The 26,736-nt window shown below is 41.1% G+C and overlaps 2 protein-coding genes across 3 annotated transcripts; one reads left to right on the forward strand and one right to left on the reverse strand.

Moving 5' to 3' along the window:
* The first annotated feature begins 1,045 nt into the window (after positions 1–1,045).
* On the forward strand, positions 1,046–5,967 carry LOC311056872 (interferon regulatory factor 2-binding protein 1-like). The gene is made up of 2 exons (XM_084073713.1): positions 1,046–3,127; positions 5,080–5,967. Exon 1 carries the CDS (start codon positions 1,301–1,303, stop codon positions 3,092–3,094), a length of 1,794 nt encoding a protein of 597 aa, XP_083929839.1. The 5' UTR covers positions 1,046–1,300; the 3' UTR covers positions 3,095–3,127; positions 5,080–5,967.
* Positions 5,097–15,611, reverse strand: LOC311056873 (calcium uptake protein 2, mitochondrial-like). 2 transcript variants are annotated; one of them, XR_014601918.1, is made up of 13 exons: positions 15,121–15,611; positions 14,046–14,178; positions 13,244–13,275; positions 13,064–13,139; positions 12,508–12,555; positions 11,521–11,603; positions 10,404–10,460; positions 9,875–9,972; positions 8,614–8,785; positions 7,931–8,039; positions 7,560–7,717; positions 6,823–7,193; positions 5,097–6,738 (listed from the first exon to the last, which is right to left on the reverse strand). XR_014601918.1 is itself a non-coding variant. In XM_084073714.1 (12 exons), exons 1-12 carry the CDS (start codon positions 15,346–15,348, stop codon positions 7,092–7,094), a joined length of 1,296 nt encoding a protein of 431 aa, XP_083929840.1. In that variant the 5' UTR covers positions 15,349–15,611; the 3' UTR covers positions 5,097–7,091. The 2 variants fall into 2 exon arrangements, 1 of the variants encoding a protein (XP_083929840.1); XM_084073714.1 differs by having other exon boundaries at positions 5,097–7,193.
* Between the last annotated feature and the right edge of the window lie 11,125 nt (positions 15,612–26,736).

Below are 26,736 nucleotides of genomic sequence, written 5' to 3' on the forward strand. Positions count from 1 at the left end.
GAAGGATCTCAACCCCCTATCCAAACTCCAAACTAACCTAAAAGAATCCCTGTCCTCAAAATACATGTGAACATAGTTTAACTCCTTGAACACCTTAATAGTAGAATCCCCTGACCCCTGCACCCTCCCCTCCTTTCTCTGGACATAAAGCCTACCTTTCTACTGAGCTTTATTCCTATGTTTTGTCGTATATTTGTATTGTCTGTATATGTATTATTACTGATGAATTGAATACAATGGACCATAATGGAAATAAGCCCCTGGGACATTTTGTGTTATCCTTTTTAGCATAGCCTTTGTGCTACCTGTGCTGTTAATAAGCATGTCAATACATTATTCAATCAATCAATGTCCACCACTGATAACCAATTTATGAAAATCCACCAGGTGGCGCCAGTGTGGTAGCATTGTGGTGGACTAATAACAAACGAATAAGATGTCTTTTACCAAAACATGTAGAAAGTGTCAGGTGACATTCATCCATTCATCACTATGCAGTGGTGTAAAGTAATATCAAGTACATGTACTCAAGTACTGTATTTAAGTACAATTTTTAGGTATTTTACTGTACAAGAGTACTTCCAATGTTCAGTACTTTTACTTCTACTCCATCTCAGAGGCAAATATTGTACTTTTACTCCACGACAATTATTTGAAAACTTAAATTACTAGTTACTTTGTAGCTTTTGATTAATTATTACAAAACATACATTCGGCCATTTGAAAATAGCCGATCTACAAGCTCACTTGTAGATCTGCTATTTTCAAAAGATTTGTATACATTTTATACATTTGAAAACTTGTGAAATGGGACAGTCTGCATAATGAGTACTTTCTATTTTGGAACTTTAAGTACATTTTGATACCAATACTTTTACTCAAGTAGATTTTGAATTGCGGATTCTTACTTGTAACAGAGTATTCCTACATTGCGGTATTGATACTTTTACTTAAGTAAACATTTTTAGTACTTTTTCCACCACCGACTACATGTCGCTCAGGAAAAACTACATCCCCCACAATGCCCCACGCGCTGTGGCGTAGGTATATCCGGTGTCTTATAACATTTTACTTCCTTCCAGACAGACCGACACGAACAAATCCAGAAAGAAGACGTCGTTAACTTTTAAATGCTGTAAGCTAAATTCGCCTTTCATTCTTAGTTGTAGTTCGATTGTTACCATTAAACTCGAGGCATGTGGCTTTAAGCGTGTCCGGATAGTGAAGAATTCTCGCCAAAACGAAGGACCGTGTCGCTTAGGCCTCCGAAGAAAGTTTGTGCGAGGGGCCTGTAAACAACATGTCCTCCGCCTCGCAGGCATCCTCCAGACGGCAATGGTGCTACCTCTGCGATCTGCCCAAGATGCCGTGGGCGATGCTCTGGGAGTTCAGCGAAGCGGTGTGCCGGGGCTGTGTGAACTACGACGGGGCGGACAGGATCGAGCTCCTCATCGAGACTGCCAGGCAACTGAAGAGCACCCATGGGGTGCTAGACGGCAGGTCGCCCGGTCCACAGCAGCAGCAGCAGCAGCAAGGGAAACCCAGCTCAGGTGGGCCTATGGAGGGAGGGCGGCAGCATGCAGAACGTTTAGACAGGGGGAGGGGGGAATATGGGGTTTCCCCTCGTCTCCCCAATGGTCTGCACAGGGCTGAGGATGTGGCCATGTCCGAGGGCAGCCGACAGAGCCCCAACACTCGCCGGGCTATGGCGGGGGCAGTGCCTGCTCTGCACGGGACTATACCCCACGCCTTGTTGGCTCAGGGGTTAGTAGGGGCCCCTCATGGCCTTTTGGCCCCGTTGTCAGGCTCCAGGGCTGGAGCCCCACCTATTGCTGTCTCAGCTGGCCCTATAATGAGTGACGGTGGAAGAAGACAGGTTGTGTCAATGGGCGTAGGAGCTAGCACTTCTTCGTTGGTGGGTCTGGATGCAGGGGTCTGGAGGAATAACGAAGTGATGGCTGAGCTGGCTGAGAGCGCCCGGAGCAGGGCTGAAGGTTGGCCAAACCGCCCCAAAGCGGTTCGGGATGTGCTTGTAACCCTCAGTGGCTGTGTGCCCTTTAATGTACGCTTCAGGAAAGACCATAATCTCATGGGGCGTGTTCTAGCCTTTGATGCTAGCACAAACCCTGATTTTGAGCTGAAGGTCTTTGTAGAGTATCCCATCGGCTCGGGATTGGTGTTCTCAGGCATCCCAGATCTGGTCAGGCAGATGTTCCGTGACTCGGCCAAAGATGCAGGTAAAGCGGTGAACTCTGGACTGCGCTACATGGAATACGAGAAACGACAAGGCACAGGGGACTGGCGTGGGCTTACAGAGCTGTTGAATGATGGTGTGCGCTTTTTTAAGGAGCCCCCCATCCCAGAGGTGCTACCACAGCCATACCCTGACACAGGTATGCAAATGGCAGCTGCCGGCCGGTCTGTGCCTCCAAAGAGCACCACGCGACGACGCAAAGCATCACCCGGTTCTGAGAATGGAGAGAGTGAAGGGAGACCAGATCACCAAGCCCGTGAACCCTGGCGCGCTTACCCAGGTATGGAGCCTCTCTCTGGAGTACCTGCTGCACAGGAGGGACCACCCCGTTTACATAGCCAGCCCTCACCCATCTCAGCCCTCATGGGTGTAGCTGACAGCTTGAGCTCCAGCCAAATGGCCAGAGATAGCCCCAGCATTTCTGCGGCCCACTCTTCTACAGCCGGCCGTCCCACCAGTGGGAGTCCCTCCACGGCCTCTTCCTCCGTCTCCCAGGCAGCCACTGGGCAGGGTTCTAGTGCTGTGGGGCCAAGCAGCAGCAATCCTGGGGAGTCAGGAAACAGCACTCAAGGTGCTCTGCTCTGCTGCACCCTCTGCCGAGAGCGCTTGGAGGACACTCATTTTGTTCAGTGTCCCTCTGTCCCACACCACAAGTTCTGCTTCCCCTGTACCAGAGGCTCCATTCGCAGCCAAGGTCCAGGTGGGGAAGTGTACTGCCCCAGTGGCGAGCGTTGTCCCCTATCTGGATCCACCGTGCCTTGGGCGTTCATGCAGGGAGAGATCTCCACCATCCTGGCAGGAGATGGAGATGTGACGGTGAAGAAGGAGAATGACCCCTGACCTCTCAGTCCTGTTGTGGCAAATGGTAACATGGTGAGGAAACTTGATTTAGTCTTTAAAGGGATATAAAGACCCTCTAAAGTGATATCCCTTTAAGTTAGGGTTTCATTATGTAGGCCCATGTACCTACTGGGATTGATGGTGCACAGCCTTTTCTTTAAAAAAAACAAAAACAAACCATTTTGTTGCATTCAAGTGTGTATAATTTCAAGGAGAAGGAAATGCTCATAGTATTCTATGAACATTTTCTTCTCAATATGCACATTATTCATTCAATTAATCATAATCATTACATTTTCTAGGCATAATTTTCTAGGCATAATGTTGCATTAGAAAACTTGGTTTGGAAGCAATGAAACATTTTCATGTTATGAAAGTGTCTTCCAATGTGGTTACTTGTTATGGTTAGTCGAAAATTGCCAATTGAAACATACTAAAGATTGTACAGCTGTGGTCTAAATGCAGGTTTGATCACCCCCAAATTGTCAATCACTTGCTTATGATTGCTTATGATTGCCCAAAAAAATGGCAATCACTAAAACTTTAAAGCATTTAACTTAAAAGGATAAACAAACATGTAGAGGAAACAAAGATCTATTTTATCAGTCATAAATATACCTTAATTTACCCCGAGGGAAATTCAGTTGGCATAGCAGCACAGCAGTATGGATGAATCAAAGATACAGGTAAGTGCAGCGAACAACTAGTAGAAATAGGGTAACATTAATATAAAAGACTATAATATAGTATAATATGACTTAACCCATTAAGGCCTGAGTCCGATTCTTAAAATGTTTTCTAAATCTAAACAGATTTTTGAAGAAAAAAAAAAAAGAAAAAAAATTAACGATTTTTCAAAAATAGCAGATCTACAAGCTCATAGCGCGGCACCATGAGCTTGTATATCTGCTATTTTTGAATAGCCAAAGAAACCTAAAGTGGTACAGATGCGTTCCAGGTCTAAATGGGTTAACATCCCTACCTGGCCCTGGTTCTGTATGAAACATACTGCTGTGCTGTTAAAGTACATACAAACAGATGTAAAATTCTTGCTTCAAGCAGCTATTTTCCATGCAAATGAGAGTGAGAAAACAAATATGCTTGAATCGTGCCTAACTTGAAATTCAACAGCAGGAGTATGTCTATTTGATGAGTCAGAATGTTGATGTGATAATTTGTCCCATGGCCCACTCCTCTGCATTTAGGCATCTTACCAGTGGAAAGACCTTAACTGGCCTTTGTCTTTGTAAACATACCATAGTGATTTGAAGTCATATGTACCACAAGCACTGAAATGTGGAAAGGCCTAAAGAGATCATTAGCAATCAAGATTGTGGTTATGATTGTGGGTTGCAGACTCTTTAGAGGTAGTTTGGAAATTGGTCAATATGGGGTCAATAAAATGTATGAAATATATTGAGTACTTGCATGTTTAGGTGGTGGCATGTTATAAAGGTATGCATTCATGGTAGGTAATGCAGAGTGGGACACAGAATTGCACTCGCAAATCTGTGACATCCATTATAAGCATATTCTAAAAAAATGTAAAAGTATTTTTTATTAAAAGTATTTTCTATTGCTTTCTGATGACTGTCCAAAATTGGCATTGTAGCCTACATGTAAATATTGTTCTTCCTAAGCAACCCAAATTTTAACGGGTTGGTTACACTTGACGCTATGACATGCTCCCATAGTAACACAAAAGTTGGAAGAATGCAATTATCTTTAAACAGAAGAAAGGCTGTTGATCTGTTCGTTCAGCCAGCTGCACAATGAATGCATTAGGAGCATCTGGGGATGCTCTCATCTATGAGCTTTTCAAACCATTTAATCATTGAAAGATGGCATAAATTGAAAGTTTTCAACAGAAATGGGTGTGTGTGATCGTTGAGAAAACAACGTTTACTGTCCCTTCAAATACACAATATTGTTTTCTTACCTGGTTAATGAAATATTTTTCATTTTTCTCCCTTCTTTCTCCGCAGTGGATCAAACAACACTTTGAAAGCACTTCCCTTATTTCTTACCCAGAGGTCCACTCGGCTACATTTCATTTTGTGCCTCTAAGGTGCATTGAACTGTCAGAATGACCAGAAACCCAGATACCCATGGAAACACCAGTTTAAAAAGAGGAACAGTGCACTTCTTCAGAGAGGGCCACCTGTCTATTGGTTTGGGCCTGGCTCACATTTAAGCTAGTACTTAAGACCTATAGGCTGCCTCCCATAGAAATACCACCTTGTCCCATGCATCAAACATAGGCGTTTCATGAGGCCTTGTTTTAAAAGCCGTGGATTGAAAGCACAGCTGTGTTTTGAGAATGACAATCTGTTTTTCATTGTTTCCATTAAAGAAAAGGTTGCATACTGTGCATTCTTCAAGTGAATAACACCAATATTGATAGTATATGGTTTGACAGAATCACACAATTATTCAAACAGAAAAAGAAAAAAAGTGAATGTCCAAAATATGACAAAACCATTAGGTCCTTAAAGCCAAGGTTTGAAAATGTAATCACAAACGTCTCTTAGGTATGCTCTTTATTACATATATTGTATGTCAAAAATGTGAATTTACTTTCAATGGCTCTGTAATTTCTATTTTTGATACAATACAAATTTATATGTATTTGTTTATAGTAAGTGATAAGAAGACCAAAGATGGCTTCATGCTCCATGTAATTTTATTGTATTGTAGCTGTGTATGCTGTATTCACTGATAACCTTGGCATCAGTCACTAATGTCTTCATCTATCACAGAAGTTTTTTAGTTAAATATTTACTTTGGATTCTATATATGGTAAGATAATTAGCACCACAATTGTCAATGGTTAATCCACATACTCGACTCTATAATAAATGACAGAATAGTTATTGTAGTTATGGTGCTTGTGTCATTTTGCTGAAATGGTTTCTTTTGTGGGGGGGTAATTTATCCATTTGCCTCTGAGTGTACAAATGTAAGGTACACCGAGTTAAATGAACACTGATTTTAGTGAACCTAAAATGACTTTCCACCCAGGCTAGTTATTCAGATTCCACTTTTTATTTATCTTAGCCCTAGACCACAGTTAACCAGTTTTGTAAACACGCTGCAGGAAAGTAGCGAAATGTTCGCAACAATTATGAAAGCAGTGACCGATTGTTGATATAAAATGCATGAATGGAACAAGTCTTAAGCAACGCCAACAAATACCACATTAAAAATGTAAACAAAACCCACACCCAAAGATATTGGACTTATATTGCAGCACAACATGCTAGTAATATATATGCATATTCTCAACATGTTTTGTAAACATCTGTACATAGAATGTGGTTTAATCCCTAGTTTACATTTCACATACAGATGGGTGACAAATTAAGTGTATTAAGTAAGGTGCTGGGTCGCCATGAGTCACCAGAATAGCTTCAACGTGCCTTGGCATGATTGTACAAGTCTGGAACTTTACTGGAGGGATGAAACAACCTTCGAATAAAACATTCCCTCATTCATGTTTTGGAGAGTGCTGTCTAGCATCAGTATAACAGTAAATCTCCCATGTGTTCAATTGGGTTGAGATCTTTTGATTGCAAAGGCAATAGCTAAGTATTCAGTACCCACTCGTGCCCTGTGAATGGGAGCATTGTCATACTGTAAGTAATCTCTCAAGAACAGATTCTGCACTAGAGATAGCTGTTTTTCCTTTTCAGTTGTCTCTGGGTTCTGAGATTGTACTGTAAAGAGACCACTCCCATCAGTATAGAAATGTTTATCTCAGGAAAAAGGTGATCACTCAATAACTTTGTATTGATTTGTAATAACCCTTTGGATAAGGGGACAAGTGATAGCTTAATTGCATCATGCAGCACACCTGTATGGAAGCAGATACACATGCTATGTTTCTCCACTGTTAGAATTCATGTTTTTCCTTTAGTTTGTCACCCGTCTGTAGTTCACATTAAATTGTCACATAATATGTTGAGTAGGGATGCTATTTCATCTATCAGATGACGCCTCAGAAGGGGCTTCCCGTTTCCCGCATAGCCTCTTGAGCACCCTTCAGCATTTCTCGCTTCACACACTTCCAGTAGCCAGAGAAGCCAGCCTGGGGCTGCACCTGCAGGTATGACAGAATTCAAACGTTGTATTACATGCTGTACATAGCTGCTGCAATCAAGTCTGGAAAAGAAAATAACCTAGGTGGATTGTAGAGTCGTTTCTGCAAGCCCAGTTTATTGACAGTTCTACGGGTATTAAATAATCACTAGACGGCAGACTATGTGCAGGATCGCCAATATGGGCTGACACATTAGCCTACAATATTCCTTTTTCTACAACTGCTGTGAAAGGGAAGACGACGCTATTATAACAATTGTTTATTCATCCTTGCCTGCACAGCATTTAGATACAGACTACACCTACAATTCTAACAAAATGATATTATAATATTGTATTACAGTTTATACAAGTTCAACTTGTTTACCTTGAGACCCCGTAGTACCCTGTCTTCCATCACATTGATGAACTCCTTGTGACTCAAGCAATTGTCTCCATCCATATCAAAGATCTTAAATACAGTGTCCAACACATTGTCTGACAGGTCATGCCCTGTTGCAATCTTCACAGCTCGCTTAAACCGGACTGCATAAAACAGAAGGAAATGCATGTGATGAGGCAAATAGTTACCTATACATTTTCCATTCATTTACGTTAAGATGCAAATGGTGGGAGAAGCCATAAACGCCTTTCAATACATGGTTTTGAATTGGTGTCGTGCACTAGCAATAGCCGATCTATAAGCGTTGTGCTTTAGATTGGTCGTAGATTGATTATTTTTTATAAATCAAGCCTTACCCATTCCAATGGGACGATTGGCCTGACTGATCATTTTGATTGAGAAGGCAAAATCCTCCAGATTGTTGGTGAAGAGGCAGAATGCTTTGAACTCAGCAAATGTGATGCTCTGGAAGAGAAAATGTGTGACATCACTTTCGGGTAATGTGTTAACTTGATCAAATTCACATGGCGACCATTGTATTCTTCTTACATCATACTCAGGGCTGGTGAACCCCACCCTGATGGGATGAGGTCCCCCCTACCGACGATGATATAAGAGCAAAATGGCTGCCACATGATGAATAATATGGTCAATAGATCAGACTTTAGCGTCAAACTAAATCTGTTCCTTCTATCCATTTTTCTAACTGTACAGCAGCTCCTTGGGGGGGGGCACCAAATATCACAGGGGGGGGGCATGAGGCCATGTCTGTTTGGAGGTAGTCCAACATTTTAAACAAGTTGAACAAAATTATAACTTGCTTTCATCCACTTTCAATATGGCATCCCTATTTTGGCCATGTCATTACATTGTAAAAAATAGTCAACAACAGCATCCACTGTGCGTGTGTGGATGCGTGCAGGCATGCACACACGTGTGGGGGATCTCAGCTTGTGTCTGACATAAGAAGAAAGGGGGGCTCCAAGGAAAAAAGGTTGGGAACCACTGCTGTACAGTGATGTTTGTCCTTGTACTGTACCTGACCAGCAGGGATCTTCTTCCTCATGTTCTCCCAGTAAGCCTTATTATCTTCCTCATTGGTGTAGTTCAGTAGCCACTCGGCAAAGTCCTCCCTTCGCATGGTATCCATACCCTTAGAGAACCGGAGGAACTCCATCTCATGTACTTCAGACTGCAGGTCCTCCATGAACCTAAAGGAGAAGAGAAATGGTGATAGACATACTATACTGGTGATGCTGTCATGCTGACAGACTATTTATTTAGCTGGCTTGTATTATTTTTGACGTTGTGTGCATGTTTTCTTGACTTTAATATGTTATTTTGAGTTGCAGTGATTTGAAAGCCAGTCTAATGCTGTAATAGCTCAGCATGCAGGACTCCTCCCCAATTGGAAAGGTGCAGGGCAGGAGCTAATCACTGTTGCAGGCTGCAATTGGTGCCAGGCTGGTCGGCTCTGCTATAAAAAGGCCACTGCTGCAGAGGAAGCCAGATTTTGTTGAGACCACGGACGTGCACAGACCCCCAGCAAGGACAGAGGAGGGAGGACGGGCCTCAGGCAGGAACCAACTGAACCCCAATGGAAAGGGAAGTACAAACTCATGTATTGCCACTTGCACTACTGTAGTTGGATATTCCTGGCACAAGACACTTTACTGCTACCATTGGATGTTACTGGCAACGGACATTTGAATGTTTGAATGGGATGTTATCCTGGAACCTGTGGCACTAATTGACTCTGTATCTTACAGTGCTTTATGGAACTAAGTGGACGACTCTGAAGACACTTTCCCCCCTTTTGAAAAGTTGGCCATTGAACTATTTGCATTCCCCTCAAAAGTCACTGCCCTGTCTTTTTATTAGATTTTAGGTTGAATAAACGAACATTGACTTTTTGTACTCCTGTCTACTGTGTGGTTTTGTGTGGTATTTCCCCATTTCTGGTCACTGTTTAGAACCAAAGCCTTTGGCTATTTTATTGTTCACACTACCGTGTAACAATGCTACCGTATAGCAGTGATTCTCAACCTTTTGAATTTCAAGGACCCCCAGTTTGATATACGTGCACATTAGGCCACGGACCCCCATTTGATATATTCTTTATTATCTCTGGGACCCCAATCTACATTGTAATATCCTCAGGGTTCATTTAACTCGGACAGTGAATAAAGTACATTCTCACTCACACACACACACACATGCGCACACACACGTGCACACAGAGGTTTTTTCAATTTATAGTTAGACAATAACAGCAAGTAACAGAAGACTGCTCCTTTTACCTGCGGAATTCCTTATACTGCAACTTTTGTTCCCCATTCCTCCCAAAAAAGAAGGCTTGTAGTGTAGTGTACACGCCATCCCCCTCATCAGCAGGTTTCTACAATAGGAGAGATTGAACATTGCAATGTTTCTTGCACCAGTTATTCTAAATATCATCATTCGTCATCATTTTTCACCATGTTAACGGGCTGGCTACAGTGCCTAGGCCTTACACTCTGCTGCCACTGACAACATTTCAAAAAGGATAAAAAATGAACCCATTAAAACCAGGAAACCGGTGTCATTTTATATTTTTGCCTTGGCTATTCAAAAATAGCAGATATACAAACTCACAGTGCATCACTTCGTGCCGTGCTGCAAACTTGTACATTTGCTATTTTTTTACATTTTTGAAAAATCTTGAAAGTGTGAGAACTACTAATTTAGACGGCATTTGTAGAATCGGCCTCAGGTCTTGATGGGTTCATTATGTTCCATGCGTTATTAATAATATTCATATGCTGATAAAATGACACCATGTTTACGTACATCTGTGGAGTCGTCCTTTGGAACTTTGTCCTTTCTTTTTCCAATGATTTTCTTGAGCTTCAGTTTAAAAAAAGAAAAGAAACAACTTCTACTCAACGAGAGAAATCATACAATGTTTTCTTAACAATATTACAGTTCACTTTATTAACAAATGCTTACCTTGCATACCACTTACTGAACCACTGTATTACAAACCAATGTTAACAGAAATGGAGAATTATTTGGAATGTATGGTATATTGATTTAAACTAAAAACACTCAACTAAAACAAGAATACATAGTAATGCATGCAGCGGCAATCTTTATTCACCAGATGCATTTAACCACATAAACCCAGGTGTCCGCATTTTGGGCAAAAATTCTAAATATTTTTTTATTAAATTTTTTCAAAAATAGTAGATGTACAAGTTCACAACGCATCACATCGCAACACATTGTGAGTTTGTAGATAAGCTATTTTTGTTTGTGTCATACGACAAAGCATATAGGGCTTAAGTGGTTAAGCTTGCGAACAAAGCCAGATCACAACAATGTGGTCCATATGGTAGCATGCAGTCTGTTTAAAAGTAGCCAAGAATAATCATGGCAAAACCCACACAGACAGTCGTCACGCCAGATGGTCAGTCCTGGTGAAATGTATGCACAAGATATGGATCCACAGTATTGGCGTTGGTTGAGTGGTTACTTTTTTTAAACCAATGCACAACATCCAATATAGTTCATATGATTTGCCATCTAATTGAGGCAGGAAAGATGCAAAGACATGGCAAATAATAAAACAGATATGGCCAACTAGCAGTAGTTTCCCTCACCTTCCAGGTGGCGATGGCACCATCTGTCCATACTTACAATTATGGCAGCATCAGTACTTGAGGCAGCATTAAAGGTAGTAATATTTTACAATTTAAATGTGCATACAGATACTCAAAGAATTTGTGATTGTATTTACTATAATATAAAGCAATAAACTGAGCAATTTATTCTATTGTTCTCATGTCAGTTCAAAGGTTAGGTACTGAAATATATAAATTAAACTCAGTCAATACAATCGTATTATCGCACCATATAATTATGCCAAAATGTAAGTCACATTTGAGCCCCAAATAAAAATGCTTACCGTCAGAAACTCCTTTCTGTCCACCTGCTCATTGCCATCAATATCAAGCATTTTGAAAGCTATATGAAATCCAGTGCCTGGCTCTGAAAGAGCAATGCATTATCTGTTACAAGGTTTCTGCTGTAGAGAGTTTCACAACAGTACACAACATGCTGGTCCAGAGAGTAGCAGTCCCATGGCAGAAAGCAAAGCCATGTTGAAGAGTGAAAGTACAACAAAATGCAATGTCTTGTATATTTCTACCAAAAGAAAGAGATGCTACTAGTACTGCACCTTTGAGTCACACCATGCTTTTAACCCATTGAGACCTGAAGCCGATTCTACATGTCTCCTAAATCTCAACAGTATTCTGAAAAACGTATGTTTCTATATCAGTGGTGCTCAATCGTTTTCATGTTAAGGACCCCCAAAATTATATGTATTTGGACGCGGACCCCCATCAAAATATTTTGTTCCAGGGACCCCCAGAAGCAAAGATTTTAGTTAAAAATGTTCGCTTTAAAAATATATATATTCAAAGATTTGCACACTTTCGCGATTTTTCAAAAATAGCAGATCTACAAGTTCATAGCGCGGCACTTGGTGCCGCGCTATGAGCTTGTAGATCTGCTATTTTTGAATAGCCAAAGTGTAAAATAATGCTTTTTAGCTCAAATCTAAAAAATCCAGGTCTTAAAGGGTTAACAGACTAAACTCAAATAAAGTTGACATTCCACAACTCCAACAAAAAGGTACAGTAGGTTTTATAACCACTAGACAGGTAAGTATTATTTAACCACATGAACCCTAGCGTCCCCATTCTGGGGGTGAACATTCTGCCAATATAGCTATTTTCAGCTAAGACATTTGGTATAGAGGGGGGGAAAGGGCGGGGCCTAGAATAGACCCCTGCGGGACTCCAGTCAATGAAGTATATAGGGTTTAAGTGGTTAAATGTAGCTTCCGAGGTAAACTGCATCGCAGCACATGCAATGTTCAAAAACTTACTGGTCAGAATAGTCAGCAGGAACAGGTACTCCGTATAGGATATCAAACCTGCAAGAGACAATACATTATGCGGTACATCTTAATATTAGGGCTGCACAACCTAGTGTTTCAGCATTGACATCGCAATGTACACATGTGCTACTGTATGGATGCAATGTAGCTATTATTATTGTACTGACAAACAAAAACTAGCAAGGTTTTTTCATGAATAATCTGGAAGAAAAATGCTACTGTCCATCTGATAATTAGTAGAACGATTTATTGATTTCTTGGTAACTGCCTGGTCTTGCATGCACATTGTGCGTTCATCGAGGTGTACTGAACAACAAACAAAAGCCTTATTTTATGATTTCTAGAGTAATTCAACATAACTTAATTGGAGCTAATTGAAGTTTAGATATAGTGCATAACAGCATACATGTGGTCCATATACACTATACATGAAAAACTAATAGTTCAACTCTCTTAAATAGATATATTACATACTTGACTGGCGACTGCAGTTTACTTTTTTTTTTCATTGGTATTTTTATGCTGTTGTAGGGATTGTTCTTACCAATGTCTCCAATGTTTCTGAACAGATCATCGCCAGCTTGTGCTCGTGAGGCAACATTCAACATTTCCTCAACATCCTGCACATATATACCCACAAGAAAGAGACACATTTAATTCGAAGACTAGTGCTCTTGTGCAGTTTAAATTCAACGTTTCACACTCTGGCAATGTAAATACGCACCTTTTTAGTTAAAACTTTCTTCAGCAGCTTTCCTACAGTAAATGAGGGAATGGCAAAAAATATAATTACAAAGATTATCACCTGATCTGGTCTAGAAAAACATATTTTTCTGTCTAGTAATGTTTTTTCTGTGTCCCCTTTATTATCTGGGAACACCCTTGCACTATCTGCTGGCATTATAGAAAATCGATCAATTTAGGAAATATCCCACAATGCCACTAATGTAACAACTTAAACCCTGTATCTTTTATTGGCCCAAGTCCCCCAGAGGCCTTTACTAGGCCAACTCATTTTCCCCCTCTACACCAAATATCTTTGCAGAAAATAGTTCCTCTACAAGCTCACAACGTGTTGCAATGTTACGTGATGCGTAGTGAGCTTGTACAGTAGACCTGCCATTTTTGCCAAATGTTTGCCCCAGAATAGGGATGCTATGGTTCATGTTATTAAAACTGCATCAGCCACATTCCTGAAAGGGAGTGGTTATGCTTGGAAGTTGGCTGTACTTTAGATGATTAGGTGTTTTCACAGATTGAAGCAATGTGGTATGGTGGGGAAGATGGGCTTACATCTGCAGCCCACATTTGATCTGTTAGTAGCAGCACAGTTGACAGGTTGCCTCAGTCTCAAGACAAAGAGCTGGATATAGTTGGATGAGACGGAGACTATGGTGAGGGTATGACTGGTCTAATGGTTAATTTGTACTCTGTCATATACTGAAAATCTGCTGTTTTCAGCAAGCGACGCGGTTGTTCGAAGAAGTATAAACCGACTATAAGAACAGAAACATGCTGTTTCTTACGGTCAACATCCTCCAGCATCACTGAGAAGAGGAAGTCCCGTGGTGTCATGTATGGCTCCTTTTCATATGTCATCGATGCAAACTGGTTGAAACGAATCCTTCTAGCAGACAGCTGCTGGGGCGCTGCAGCATCCTGAAAGAACACAGGCACGTCAGGCTGGCACAACGTAAAGCATGGAATACAAGAACAGTGGACATCAAAACATTGTGGGCACTTAGTAAATCTCTGCACCAAAAAAGACTGGGCAGACATGGAACACGAAATTCCAAATATTATTTGGGGGAAGTGGCCATGACTGTTATGCAGAGATATGCAAAATGTCAGGATCAATAAAAGAAATCTCTGACAGTCTTGGCTGACTTTGTAATTTTATGTGTCTGTTAAAATTCAGGTCTGAGTCCATGACCACACTACACCAAAAACTAAATCCACCTGACCTGTCTTCTCCCCAAATTCTCAGGTGTCCATTCTTCTGGTCACCAAAGCATGGCCTCAACATTTACAATAAAGTCAAACCGATAACTGACATTCATGATCTGAAAATGACTCAGAAGGCTGCTTTAGCTAATCTAAAAATAATGAGAAACCTTCTAAAACATAATGACTATCTCATAATGAGTTAATAGTTTCTATTTTTTATTATTTTTTCATTTTTGTTAATTATTTCGGTTTCTCATCATAATGATCTTGTAATCACATTGGCCGAAATATGAGCTTTCATACACAAATTCAGTCAGGATAGAATAGCTGTGAATGCCTGTGATGTTACATACATAGGGCCTGCGTGACGTGTGCGTGCCGCACGCATGCGCATTAAACGAGCGAGTACTAGTAGTAGAAGGCATGTAAACACAGTCGGTATGCTATATGTTCACGCCCTCTTTCTCTGATGGAAGTTGCGCATTTATCAGACACAGACATACTTACGCTATACAACAACAAAACATCTAAAACAGATAATAACATCACCATGAGAATGTCAATATTACAATGTACATTACGGGTCATTCATACACGTGTTTGTCTCTCTCTACTGTCTCTAAGAGAGCTAACAGTAGCTAAACATCAACTTACTGTGAGTTCCTCCTCTGTGTCTGCATGGACGGTGAAGGGCAGCGCGTTGTGTTGATAATAATACATCAGTCCCGTTCCGACCAGTGAGCCCACCACCACCACAGCACCTGGCACCGGACCCCCCAGCACGGCACGACGCGGTGGTCCCCCCACCACAACCCCTACCAGAGCCCGCGGCCTCCTCAGAAAGTTCCGCCAGACAGCAGCAGCCCTGCCCCAGCTGGCCATCTTTTTTTTAAGGTAAGGAAGAAAAGTCGTTTAACGACCAACTCGCTCCCAGACAATGGCTGCCAACCCGCACGGCAACAGAACGGAACACACACTGGTTGCCTGCCTGGAACCTGTGTGTGTGTGTGGCTGTGGCTGCTGTGGCCTGGACTGGTCCACTTTGGTTCAGAATGGAATTGTCTTGGTCTCACTGGTGTCGTCAGGTTGAAGTTGTTTAGTCGAGAAGAGAAGCGGGTACATCACACAAGTGGAAAGGTTGTTAATCAGTGTTGCCAGCTTTTGAGAGAGAAAGAAGCAACCGTGTCAAGGAACACAAGCCCAAAAGAAGCGAGCCCTTTGGCTTTGCCCTTGGCTTTAAACATATACAATACATTGGCATAAAATGTAAATCTGAAAATGGCATTTTCAGATGGGGGTCCGCAGACAAATACATATTAATCTGGGGGCCCTTGATTTGAAAATGTTTGAGAAACGCTGGTTTATAACCAACAATAGGTAACAAGTCCCAAATAAGAAACTACACTTTAGAATCAAGCCCCAAAAACCGCAGCCCGCAACTGCCAACATTTTACAAGTACCTTTACAGAAAAATAAGCCCAACGTCGCTTATGATAAGCAGACATGGCAACACTGGTAGAAAGGTTGTAAATGTGTGTAGGAATCATCGCGCTACTCGGTTTTAATATAATCTCTGGCTCCATCTAGTGGATGTAAAATTAACAATGTCGACTGTCCTTCCTTGGTCTAGTTGTCAAACATTTTAATTTCAAGGACCCCCCATAACTCTGATAGTGTACAAATGGAACCAAATGGACATGCAAGGGTCCATTTGTACACTCTCTGAGTTACAGACCTGTAAGGGTCCATTTAGAACCCCTTCAAGGAAACCAGAGGGTCCCTAGCATAGAGTTATAATAGGTCCCTAGCCTGGACCCCACCTTGAGAGTAGCCACACAGCAGTGGCTGGCTCTGAAGGTGGGGTAGAGTAGACCATGGCCTACTCTAAAAGAACAGATCTACAAGTTAGCTTGTAGGTCTGCTCTCTTTGAAAAGTGATCTACTTTGTTGCAAATGTCTATTTAATTTATATTTAATATGTCTGCTCATTGATAGTCATGGTAAAGACAAAAAGTGGACCTTTTTGTGTGCATTTTACTAGTCAAGTTTACATTATTTTACTAGAACACTGTGTTTATGCTTTGGCCATAGAAAGGAGGGGGTAAAAAAAGACAATAGCAAAATTAAGGGATGAAGAGAGTTTATGAGACAATACCATATTTTATATATCCACAGACAGATATTGGCAGATGTTAATCAGTCATTTCAATAAACAAATCAGAATTAAAATGGACATTATTAAAACATACATTGAGTTGTGCAGACTTTGTGCAATACGGGATACATGAATGTTTTTTTCTTTCTTTTCTTTTTTTCTTTTTTTTCTTTTTAAATAGGGTTGACCCTGCATCACCACTATTGTTTTACACTGTATGGGGCGGTACATTAGTGCAAAACAAAAGGTGCATGACATTTTTTTTCTTTCCACATCATCGGTTATTCACATTTCTGCTCACATTTTATTGAAAATTGCACGTAGCTCCGGTGAGTTTCAGCATTTCATGAATAAGAAAGCCATAAATACAGCATAAAAATGTTTGTAGTGTACCAATTACTGTATATACAGAAGCAAATACCTCAAGCATACTGATCTGAAGCATTTACATAAAATAAACACAGTTTGGAAAAGACCAGCCCTTCAGTTGATAACCACCAATGATTCAGTACTGCATTTGCTAGAGCTACTGTATAAAGGCTAGCTAATTTCCATTTTGGGGGACTCCTATACCTAATTTATACTCTGTCCATCGATCGGCTGTTTTCGATGTGACACCGTCGTGCGGCGAACTATAAATCAGGCTTTAAACATGTGTTGGGGGGAGGGGGGCGGGCAGACTGTTACTGTTCATGTTAAAACATTTTGATTACTAGCCTCCTTCAGGTGAGTGTGTGTACATAACAATTCCATATTCCTACACATTACACCTGACTTATAACCCACATTTCTTCCATACATTCCATACCGTATATGGAGCTGATCACATACCGTACGTATGACATGACATGATTTTTTTGTGTCACTGCTAACTAATGCTATTTCTACCTGATGATAATGTTGTTATTGACAGTATGTTGTATGTATTCCTATTGTGAGAATTGTCCAAAAAGGTAAAAGCTGATTATTAGTTTCCGGAATGGATAAAAAAAAAAACTATTTGAGAATGACACAGCTTCCTCTATAAGATCAAACCTCCTCCTGACATTCAATACAGATTACAAACACCAAATCCAACAGGAGGAGGACATTGTTTTCATGAATTGTGTAATCACTGCCAGTGAGACCAATATGGATGATAATGTGTGTCCACAGCAAGTCCACATCAAGTTTGCATCAGCAAGTTTTGGAGGTTTATTTAATGTTATAGCAGCAAGTTGTAATGTAAGGTAACAAAGACATACACAGTGTAAGACAAAAATTAGCAAGATATCATTTCTTCAGTGAGGATTCATACTCTGTTATTAATTTAGAACTGTTCTTAAAACATAGTGGAAAAAAGAATCTCCTGTGCGTTTCAAAAAGTGATGGGATGAAAACATTTAAAACACGCATGGTGATGCGGCCTACACATCTTCCATGAGCAATGAAGTATTTGAACCATCACAGCCACATGAAAATACTATAGATCCTATTTCAGTGATACAAATGTATTGCAACAACAGGCTCAAATGTCAGACTGTCAGGTAAAATAAAATAGATGTTAAAATAAGCATTTGTTTACTATACTAAACTCTTTCAACAACATTCCATGACATGGCACTTACGTTAAGCAGTTAACACAAGTTGTGAATTGACAAATCAACATAAGATTCGTGACACTTCTAATTTATTTGCTGCAGGTATAATGTATAATGACACTACAATTTCAAAGACAGTGAAATCAAATTATGCTGCATTCCTTGATTCAATGGACTCTGAAGTATTACATATATACTTTTTTTTCTTCCTCTTGACTGTTAATATGCCTGATTACATAAACCGTACAGGCATTTCACAGGGTATAAATGTAAAAGAAAATTTGAGGGGGAAAAAACATTCAAAAGATGTGAACTGCTGTCTGTGTTTTTTCAGTGTGCATTAGTTGTGTAATTCCTGTATTTTCTTTAATATAAGTACAATGCAGCCAAGTGTTACTGATATAATTGATCGCCATACATGACAGGGAAAAAACAACAACAACCTGGATTAATGCCTATTCATCTCCGTGGTCGTAGCCTTTTATTTTAAACATGGTGCCTCTTCAGCTTGAATAACCAGTGCTTAGATTATCAACTGTTGTAAACATGTGTTTATATACTTGCTAAGGTTAGTTTATTGTTACTCGGTTGCTATCCGTTCCTGTGAGTTTGTTATTAATACATTTAGTACACTTCTCACAGACACTTAACAAATCATTCTGCTATTTTCACACAATCTGTTTGATTTGTTTTTCATTCGGGGGTGGGGGGTCCTGAATTGGTAGCAATACCGCTTGCTAAATCGGCATATAGATGTACAACAAGCATACCTATAGTAGGTCTTGCTGCACTCTCTTCCTTTGTAAAATGTGTTTAATGCAGCTAGATACTGGTATACTTACTGTATATATCATATTTAATTGTGACTCCTAATTTGCATATGTTTCATTTTTATGGAATAAACACTAATAATAATAATTTTGTGATGGATTCATTTTTATTCTCACTTATGTGGATTAATACAGATGTTTTAATCTTACCCATTTGAGTCCAGAGTACTGTTTTATTAGAGCATAGAATTTATTTGTATACATACAAAGATAGTTATATACAATTTATGACTTGAATCATAACACTTTTACATTTAACTCTCCTCTGACTGAGATTCCAATCAGTTATAACTTCAAATGAAAGACAGGGGTAGGGAGTTGATCATTCTTAAGCTTAATTTTTACTCCATTGTATGATGGTGTTGCTTGCCGAAAATATCAGATTTTCAAGTTAACAACGCATCATGAGAGCGCGAAAATCTGTTATTATTGACAAGCAACACTGTCATACTATGGAGTATAAATTAGGGTTTAGATCAACTATTTCTTAGTTAACTAGTTTGGGCACCAATATTTCCTTGGTGAAAGATTTGACCACCAAAACCACAATCCATTAACAAAATATATTGCAGTAATACAATAAACATAAGGGAGGTCATCCAGTATCTTAAATAACTGCTCAAATCATCCCAAAGCCACCCCTTTCTCCCCATGCTTACTGTAGAGATAAGACGAGCCTTTTTTTTCTTCTTTTTTTTTTTTTTTAACTTACCTCTGGATTTTGAGAAGTGGACCATGATAGCAAATTACATTTTCCCCCACTCACATTGAATTATTGCGTTTCCAAGACTGCTCAACTAATAAACAACATAAAAACAAAGGAATCAGTGTAACAGGCCCACTATTAGACTATTTCATGCAATGTTCCAATTTTAAGAGGTGTAACGTACACAAAGGCATAGCGTCTGTCTCAAAGACTTTGAATTTCTTAAGAGTATTGCCTGTATGAACACACATGAATTTGATAGATGGAAACCATTTTTCTGGGCATGAGTTAGGGTAAACAATGAACAAATAAATTAAATAAATAAACAAACAAACAAAACAAATGTCTGTAGAATAACATGTGTAGTTAAACTCTTTAGAACTCAAGTGGTTAATACCAGCATTCCATTACGTTAACATGATTCAAAGGTAGCCATGTAATGGGATTAAATGCCATTATGTTAAGTATACAGATGTGTTGAGAGTTAAGGTGCAGAACTGCCTGGACTAAGCTGAAATGGATGTAGCAAATCACAGAGTTCATATTTGCAATTAATCATTGTTTCCTTTTTCCTTCGTTCTTCTCTCTCTCTAACAAAGAGAAGAAATAAAAAAGTATATTGCTTCAGAAAAAAAAGTTGTTTTTTTATATTGTGAGACATTTCATTCACCACTTCTTGGGTTTTCTAGACAGAACATTACATTATCAGTCAAAGATACATACAGAAAGATGCTGTGAATCCAAGAGGTTAATGATCAATGATGTAACGTGACAGTGACTAATTCCTGGGACCACTTGGTGGAGTCTGTCTGTTTGTCTGTTTGTCTGTCTGTCTGTCTGTCCTGTCTGTCCTGTCTGTCTGTCTTGTATGTCTGTCTGTCTGTCTGTCTGTCTTGTCTGTTAGTTTGTCTCGGCCAACCTCCTACCTACCAGCAGAGGGGACAATGCAAGCACTGATGTATTGCCTGGGTGAAGGGGAGGGGCTGAAATATCAGTCTGTCACAGTTACAATAGTCTGTCCAAGGACTGTGGCCTCAGGGTGTTCCAGCTCTGTGAGAGAGAAAGTGAGAGGATATGCATCTAACCTGCACATCCTCTCCCACTGCCTCTCCTGCTCACCAGCCCCTAATGTTATCAGGTCAAGTTAAAATGGAGACGGCTTTTCTCATTTGCTCTTTCCAGATGTGCTGGAGCCCCCTGCCCCTCCTTCCACCTTGTCGGCATCAGCGATCTCTGAGGTGTCTAACTTCTCGGAGCCATCACCTTTCTCTGATCTCTCCTTCTCCGACCTCTCTTCCCCCTCTACAAACTCGGATCTCTCTGACCTGGCATCAGCATCACCCTCGGACTTCTCCTTCCTCTCAGAGTGGTCAGGCTCTGTGCACGTGGTGACTGGCTTGTCCAGTTTGGCCATCTCCGCATGCTCAGCTAGACAGGTGTTAATGCCTGAGGTCCAATTCTTCAGGTCCTCCTACAGAGAAATGTAAGTTGCAATTAATGGTTCATTCACACAAGAAACCTAGCATATAATACAATTACAGAGAATAAGTTAATCACATAGTATTACTCATTACGGTGCAACTGCTGATCTACTGTACGTACCTGCTACCCATTCAGTGCCGATTCAAACAGCCATAACAGTATCAGGTATTTGACATTGATCAGACATTATAATTGTAATTGGGTTAAATTGTTTAGTCCCATCTCAAATAATTCAACTAGCTAGCAACTAGTTAGCAAACCCCTTTCATTGATGGTAGTCCTACAATCTATGATATGCATAGACATTCTTATGAGAACTTGTGGCCCTCAAATATCAGCCAAGGGCCTACATTAATTTAGTGTAATACAATCCACTTTGACATAGCCTAAGTTACATAATTTTTTACTTCTTAGTAATTAGGCCTACTATTTACTTATAGGCTCCTCAAAGATTTTCATGGCCAATAAAAAAGTTTCATCCAATAAAAAGAAGGAAATTCCCTTTATGCGGGAATTGCACATTATGAACAATATTTTCCTTTCAAATTTATATTCTGTCTTAATTCTGGCTTTGCCCTTTGAGGACAGTGGAAAGGGAGTTTTGATTAGATTTTTTGTTTTGTTTTGAGGGCTACATCATGTTTCCTTTGAGTCTCTGTGTTTTCAAAGACAATAAAAAATATCCTGATGCCATTGTATATGGAAAATCTGTAGCTGTATTTTCAGTGCAGTTTCTGTTATCTACTTTACTACTACTGTATGTTAGCCAATAGAAAAAAGTGGTCCAGAAATATTGACTAACAAGTGCACTGTTTTCACAAGATTAGGTGTATGAGAGAAGTCATAGTCTTTTTTCTCATGAACCTGAAGAGCTGGAGTAAAATAGCATGCATGGTTAAAACTGTTAATGATATACTGTAGATATATTTCCTCTCACCTCATCTCTTGCATGGAATACATAGTTATTTCCTTCATCTATTCTGTTGCAGGGAAGAAGAGAGAGACATTGTTATCTCCTTATGCACTCATTTTACATTGCAATAAAATGAACGAGCTCTGCACTATTTTGTCTAATCACATCCTATTTCTATATACAGTATGAATAAAATGTTTATTCTTACTGGAGCACAAAGACATTCTTCTTCTTCTTGTACCCCACAGCAGCATCAAATGAGCAGAGAGCCACATCAAGGGGAGGCTCATCATTGTAAGTTGTAGTAAGATTCCTTACATCCTTATAGAATGTGATCATTCCCTCTTTCAATATGCAATACACTTGTACCCAGGACTTGCTGTAAAACAAAAGGAGCAACAGAAATAATTTTAGAATTGAATTTGAAAAGTTTTTTGCAGATTACGTCCTCAGCCACCAACAACAATACACAAACCTTGAATACTTAAACAACAAAAGCATTGTTTTTGATATGTGAATTTAATTACATGCTTAGCTTATGAGTGCTTTCACAGTTTGGTATCAATTGTGGCTAAATTATCCAGGCTTGTCACTTTTTCTGAAAGAGATTGACTGTTGTTCCTAGTGTCCTGGTGTACCTATTTGAAAAAAGTGCCATCTAAATGTCACTGGCTGAATTTACTTGGCAATGGTAAAAGAATAAATCATGCCCAATGCTCTTGCAAAGCATTATTTAGTCAGGTACTTACTTGTATGATGCCTTGCAGGAAAAAGCATGTCGTATTTAACTTTTTAGACTATTGTATTCATCCTACCTGCAATAAGACTTATTTTGTGGGTGCAAATATTTCCATGACTAGGTTGGAACTTCTACAGTAAAGGCCTCCCCAATTGCACTTGCAGTCCAAAATGTGTTTTTACTTAAGTAGCTCATAATAAATAGGGTGCTGTTTGATTATAACTGTTATTTTATAACCATAAAATCCACAGTATTAATTTAGCTCCTCCAGGCAACCTCAGCCCGTAGCACTCTTTATTTATTTGTATCATCACTTGTTGCCTATTTAGATAGATGCAAGTCATCTACAGTATGTACATAATGTTGGTTAATTGTTCACATATGCTATAGATTTATGTATGCAGTTTTCTTGTCCACAAATGTTAAGCATTATCATTTTAGATAGTATGTTATTTATAGAGATGCTCGGTTGGATGTCTACCTGCTATCCTACTTACTAGTTTTCTTGTCTCTCTTTACTCTTACCCTGTTGTTTGTTACTGTTGTTTGTTACTGTGTTGTTTGCGACTAGAGTCGCTCTGGATAAGAGTGTCTGCTAAATACTTAAATTGAAATTGTGCAAAATTACCCAAATGGTGTTCTGTGATTTATCATGTTGGTCATACCTATTGGGGCTCCTCTGTGTGGCTTCAATGTCTGAAATGGTTGCCTTTTTGCGGTAAAGGAAGCCTTCATTTTGGGCAGTGTGGGAAGGCGGCTGGGGTGTTACAGCACCGGTTGCTGGAGCTGAGCGAGATCGCCGCGTCTCCTCTGGTTCTTTTGGACGGGGCCTCCTCCTCGGCTTGGGGCGGTCTCGGGCACGGGGTCGTCCGTCAAAGCGAGTCACAGGTGCTGACAGGCTGCTGGAAGGCCGATATGGCTCTCCTCGAGCCTGAGACAGCACACACAGGACACAATGTCATTCTGAGGTTCACCAAAGAAAGACTTTAGACAATGGCATTATGGTAGACTATGCGCTAGCCAACTCACCTGTGCTGCCTCTCTCTCTTGGGCCTGCTCCACAATCTCTGCCATGGTGGATCTCTTCTCTCTGCAACATCAACAGCCATGAGTTGCCCAAACAGTGAAAATCGATATTCAACCTTAAAAATCAATAAGCTGGGATCACTTTGGACAGGGCCAAGTGGGCAAACCGTAATGACCAATTTCGTAATGAACATTTGAATTTTGCTGTCGCAGACAACACAGCTCGTTCACTCACCCCGAGCGCTTGTCTGAGGAGCCATCTTTGATGGAGCCCTCCAGGTCACTTGAGTCCTCCCGCTGCAGCCTTGGCTTTCCATTCCCCTCCTGCTCGCTTGATGACTGCCTCTCGATACGCCTCCGGTAGCGCTCCTGGCGGACTATTAATGGAAGCTCGTTCAGCCGGGCCTGGATCTCCTGCTCACTGGAGGTCTGCCGGCCCAGCTTGTACTCCCGTTCTCGCCTCAGATGATCCATCTGAGGGTCGGAGCGACTTCCACGGGGATCTCTCTGGAGCCTCCCATGGAGGAGCTCGAGTCCTGATTCTGGCATGTCTGCCATTGGAATGTCCCCATACTGTTCCCTCTGGATTCTGCTGGCCTCCAGGAGGGGGTTTACTGCCTTGTGGATGTGGTTGATCCTGGGCTGCATGAAGTCGGCTTTCAGATGCTGCCACGCATAGGCCATCTTAGGGTCCATGATCCCACCACTTTGAGGCAGAAAACTAGAGCTCCCCAGACTCCCACTTCCATAATGGTTTTGTGCCGCCAGAAGACCTGAACTACCCATTCCACCACTACTCTGATAATTCTGTCCAAGGTAGCTCGAACTCCCCATATTAGCTTGCTGTGCCAAATATCCTGTACTGCCCATATTTGGCTGTTGTGCCAAATATCCTGTACTCCCCATATTTGGCTCTCGTGCCAAATATCCTGAACTCCCTGTATTTGGCTCTCGTGCCAAATATCCTGAACTCCCCGTATTTGGCTGTTGTGCCAAATACCCTGAACTCCCTGTATTTGGCTGTTGTGCCAAATATCCTGAACTCCCTGTATTTGGCTGTTGTGCCAAATATCCTGAACTCCCCGTAGTTGGCTGTTGTGCCAAATATCCTGAACTCCCCGTAGTTGGCTGTTGTGCCAAATATCCTGAACTCCCCGTATTTGGCTGCTGTGCCAAATATCCTGAACTTCCCGTATTTTGCTGTTGTGACAAATATCCAGTACTCCCTAAACTAGGCTGTTGAGCCAAATATCCTGAACTACCCATATTTTGCTGTTGTGCCAAATATCCAGAACTGCCCATATTTTGCTGTTGTGCCAAATATCCAGAACTGCCCGTATTCTGCTGTTGTGCCAGATATCCAGAACTCCCCATATTTGGCTGTTGTGACAGATATCCGGAACTGCCCATATTCTGCTGTTGAGACAGATAGCCTGAGCTTCCAATACCCACAATGCTCTGCTGTTGAGGTAAGTTACCTGAAATCTCTGAGCCCACAGTGCCTTGATGACTTTGTGTCAGATGGCCAGGGCTGCCCGCACAGCCAGGATTCAGTCCAAGGTAACCAGAACTCTCTGCCACCATGCCAGTTTGATGGTTCATGCCATAGTAACTTGAACTCTCCCCTCCGATGCTCTGGGGGGTATGCCCCGGGTAGCTGTGGCCGTCTCCACCTCCAGCCACCTGGTGATTCATCCCAAGATAGGTGGAACTTTCCAACTTCCCACTGCACTGCTGGTCCAGTCCATGATAACCAGATCCATTTATGACTGGGGCATAGCCAGATATGGAAGAGGCCAACCTCTGGGATGCAGAGGTGGCACCAACCTCCAGGCTTGCATGTGGGGGCTTCTGTTCAATATGCCTCAAGAAAGGCGAGGTAGCAGTGGAGGAACCACTGGGAGTCAGGCAGGACAATGGGAACATCCTACGGCTAGAGAGCGGGGTTGACTTTTTCTCATCTTCTTTTTTCTTCTCAGCCTAAAAGTTTAAACAAGCATGGTATAAAGCCAATATTATGCCAAAGAGTGAAATGGATAACAGACAATGTGTCAAATGAAGAGAGATTACAATTGGGCAGATGTTCATTGTAGTATAGTTTTGCTTAGACCATATGATGGGTGAAAGACAGCAGAATTCATGTTCAGGTCATTTTGCTCTTTAAATATTTTGCTTGGTAAAGCCTTGCTTTATGAGGCATAGTATATTATGCAGCATGACAGGGAAAATGGAAGAGATCAAGGATGCACAACGCACAACATGCAATCAGGTCATGAGCTGGATTTGAGCCCACAACACTGCAAGCGCATGGCATGCGCCTCTTGCCTGCTAAGCCAACAGGACACCCCAAGGTCGCGCTTTTCAGTTACAGCACTAAAACTGCAGCTACAAACGCATCGGTGGAACATTTATCTACAGTCACACTTACTGCAGAGAGCTGGCGTAGCGAGCTGAAGCGTTCTTTCCAAGTTACAGCAGCCTTGCGGAAGGCCTCATGGCGGAGGATGAGCTGCTCTACCTCGTCTGTTTGTGCCTGGGCCTCGCCTCCCTCTGGCTCTTTGGAAGTGATCAGTGGCTCCTTGGCCTTGAGCCAAGCCTCGGCCCTCACTGTCTCCTGGGCAAACTGGAACATCTCTTGTTCTGGAGGGACAACAGACACCCAGCCTGTCAACACTCATTTGTTTGACCACTGAAGACTGTTTTATACGTTATTGCGGTGGTGCTCAACCCTTTTCATTTCAAGGACCCCAGTTTGGTATGCATTAGGCCATGGACCACCACTCGATGCCATTTGTTTTTTAATCCCTGGGACCCCAATCTACACTGTAAAATCCTCAGC

This window comes from Gymnoscopelus microlampas, assembly GCF_963454915.1.
Source record: "Gymnoscopelus microlampas genome assembly, chromosome: 12".
NCBI lineage: Eukaryota > Metazoa > Chordata > Actinopteri > Myctophiformes > Myctophidae > Gymnoscopelus > Gymnoscopelus microlampas.

Bases quoted from the DNA above. Each gene is read 5' to 3' on its own strand.
- LOC311056872 (XM_084073713.1), top strand. From the start codon at position 1,301: ATGTCCTCCGCCTCGCAGGCATCCTCCAGACGGCAATGGTGCTACCTC.
- LOC311056873 (XM_084073714.1), bottom strand. From the start codon at position 15,348: ATGGCCAGCTGGGGCAGGGCTGCTGCTGTCTGGCGGAACTTTCTGAGG. The intron at 14,179-15,120 runs GTAAGTTGATGT...GTGTTCTTTCAG, and splicing joins ACACAGAGGAGGAACTCACA to GATGCTGCAGCGCCCCAGCA. The intron at 11,604-12,507 runs GTAAGTTTTTGA...TTGCTCTTTCAG, and splicing joins CCTGCTGACTATTCTGACCA to AGCCAGGCACTGGATTTCAT.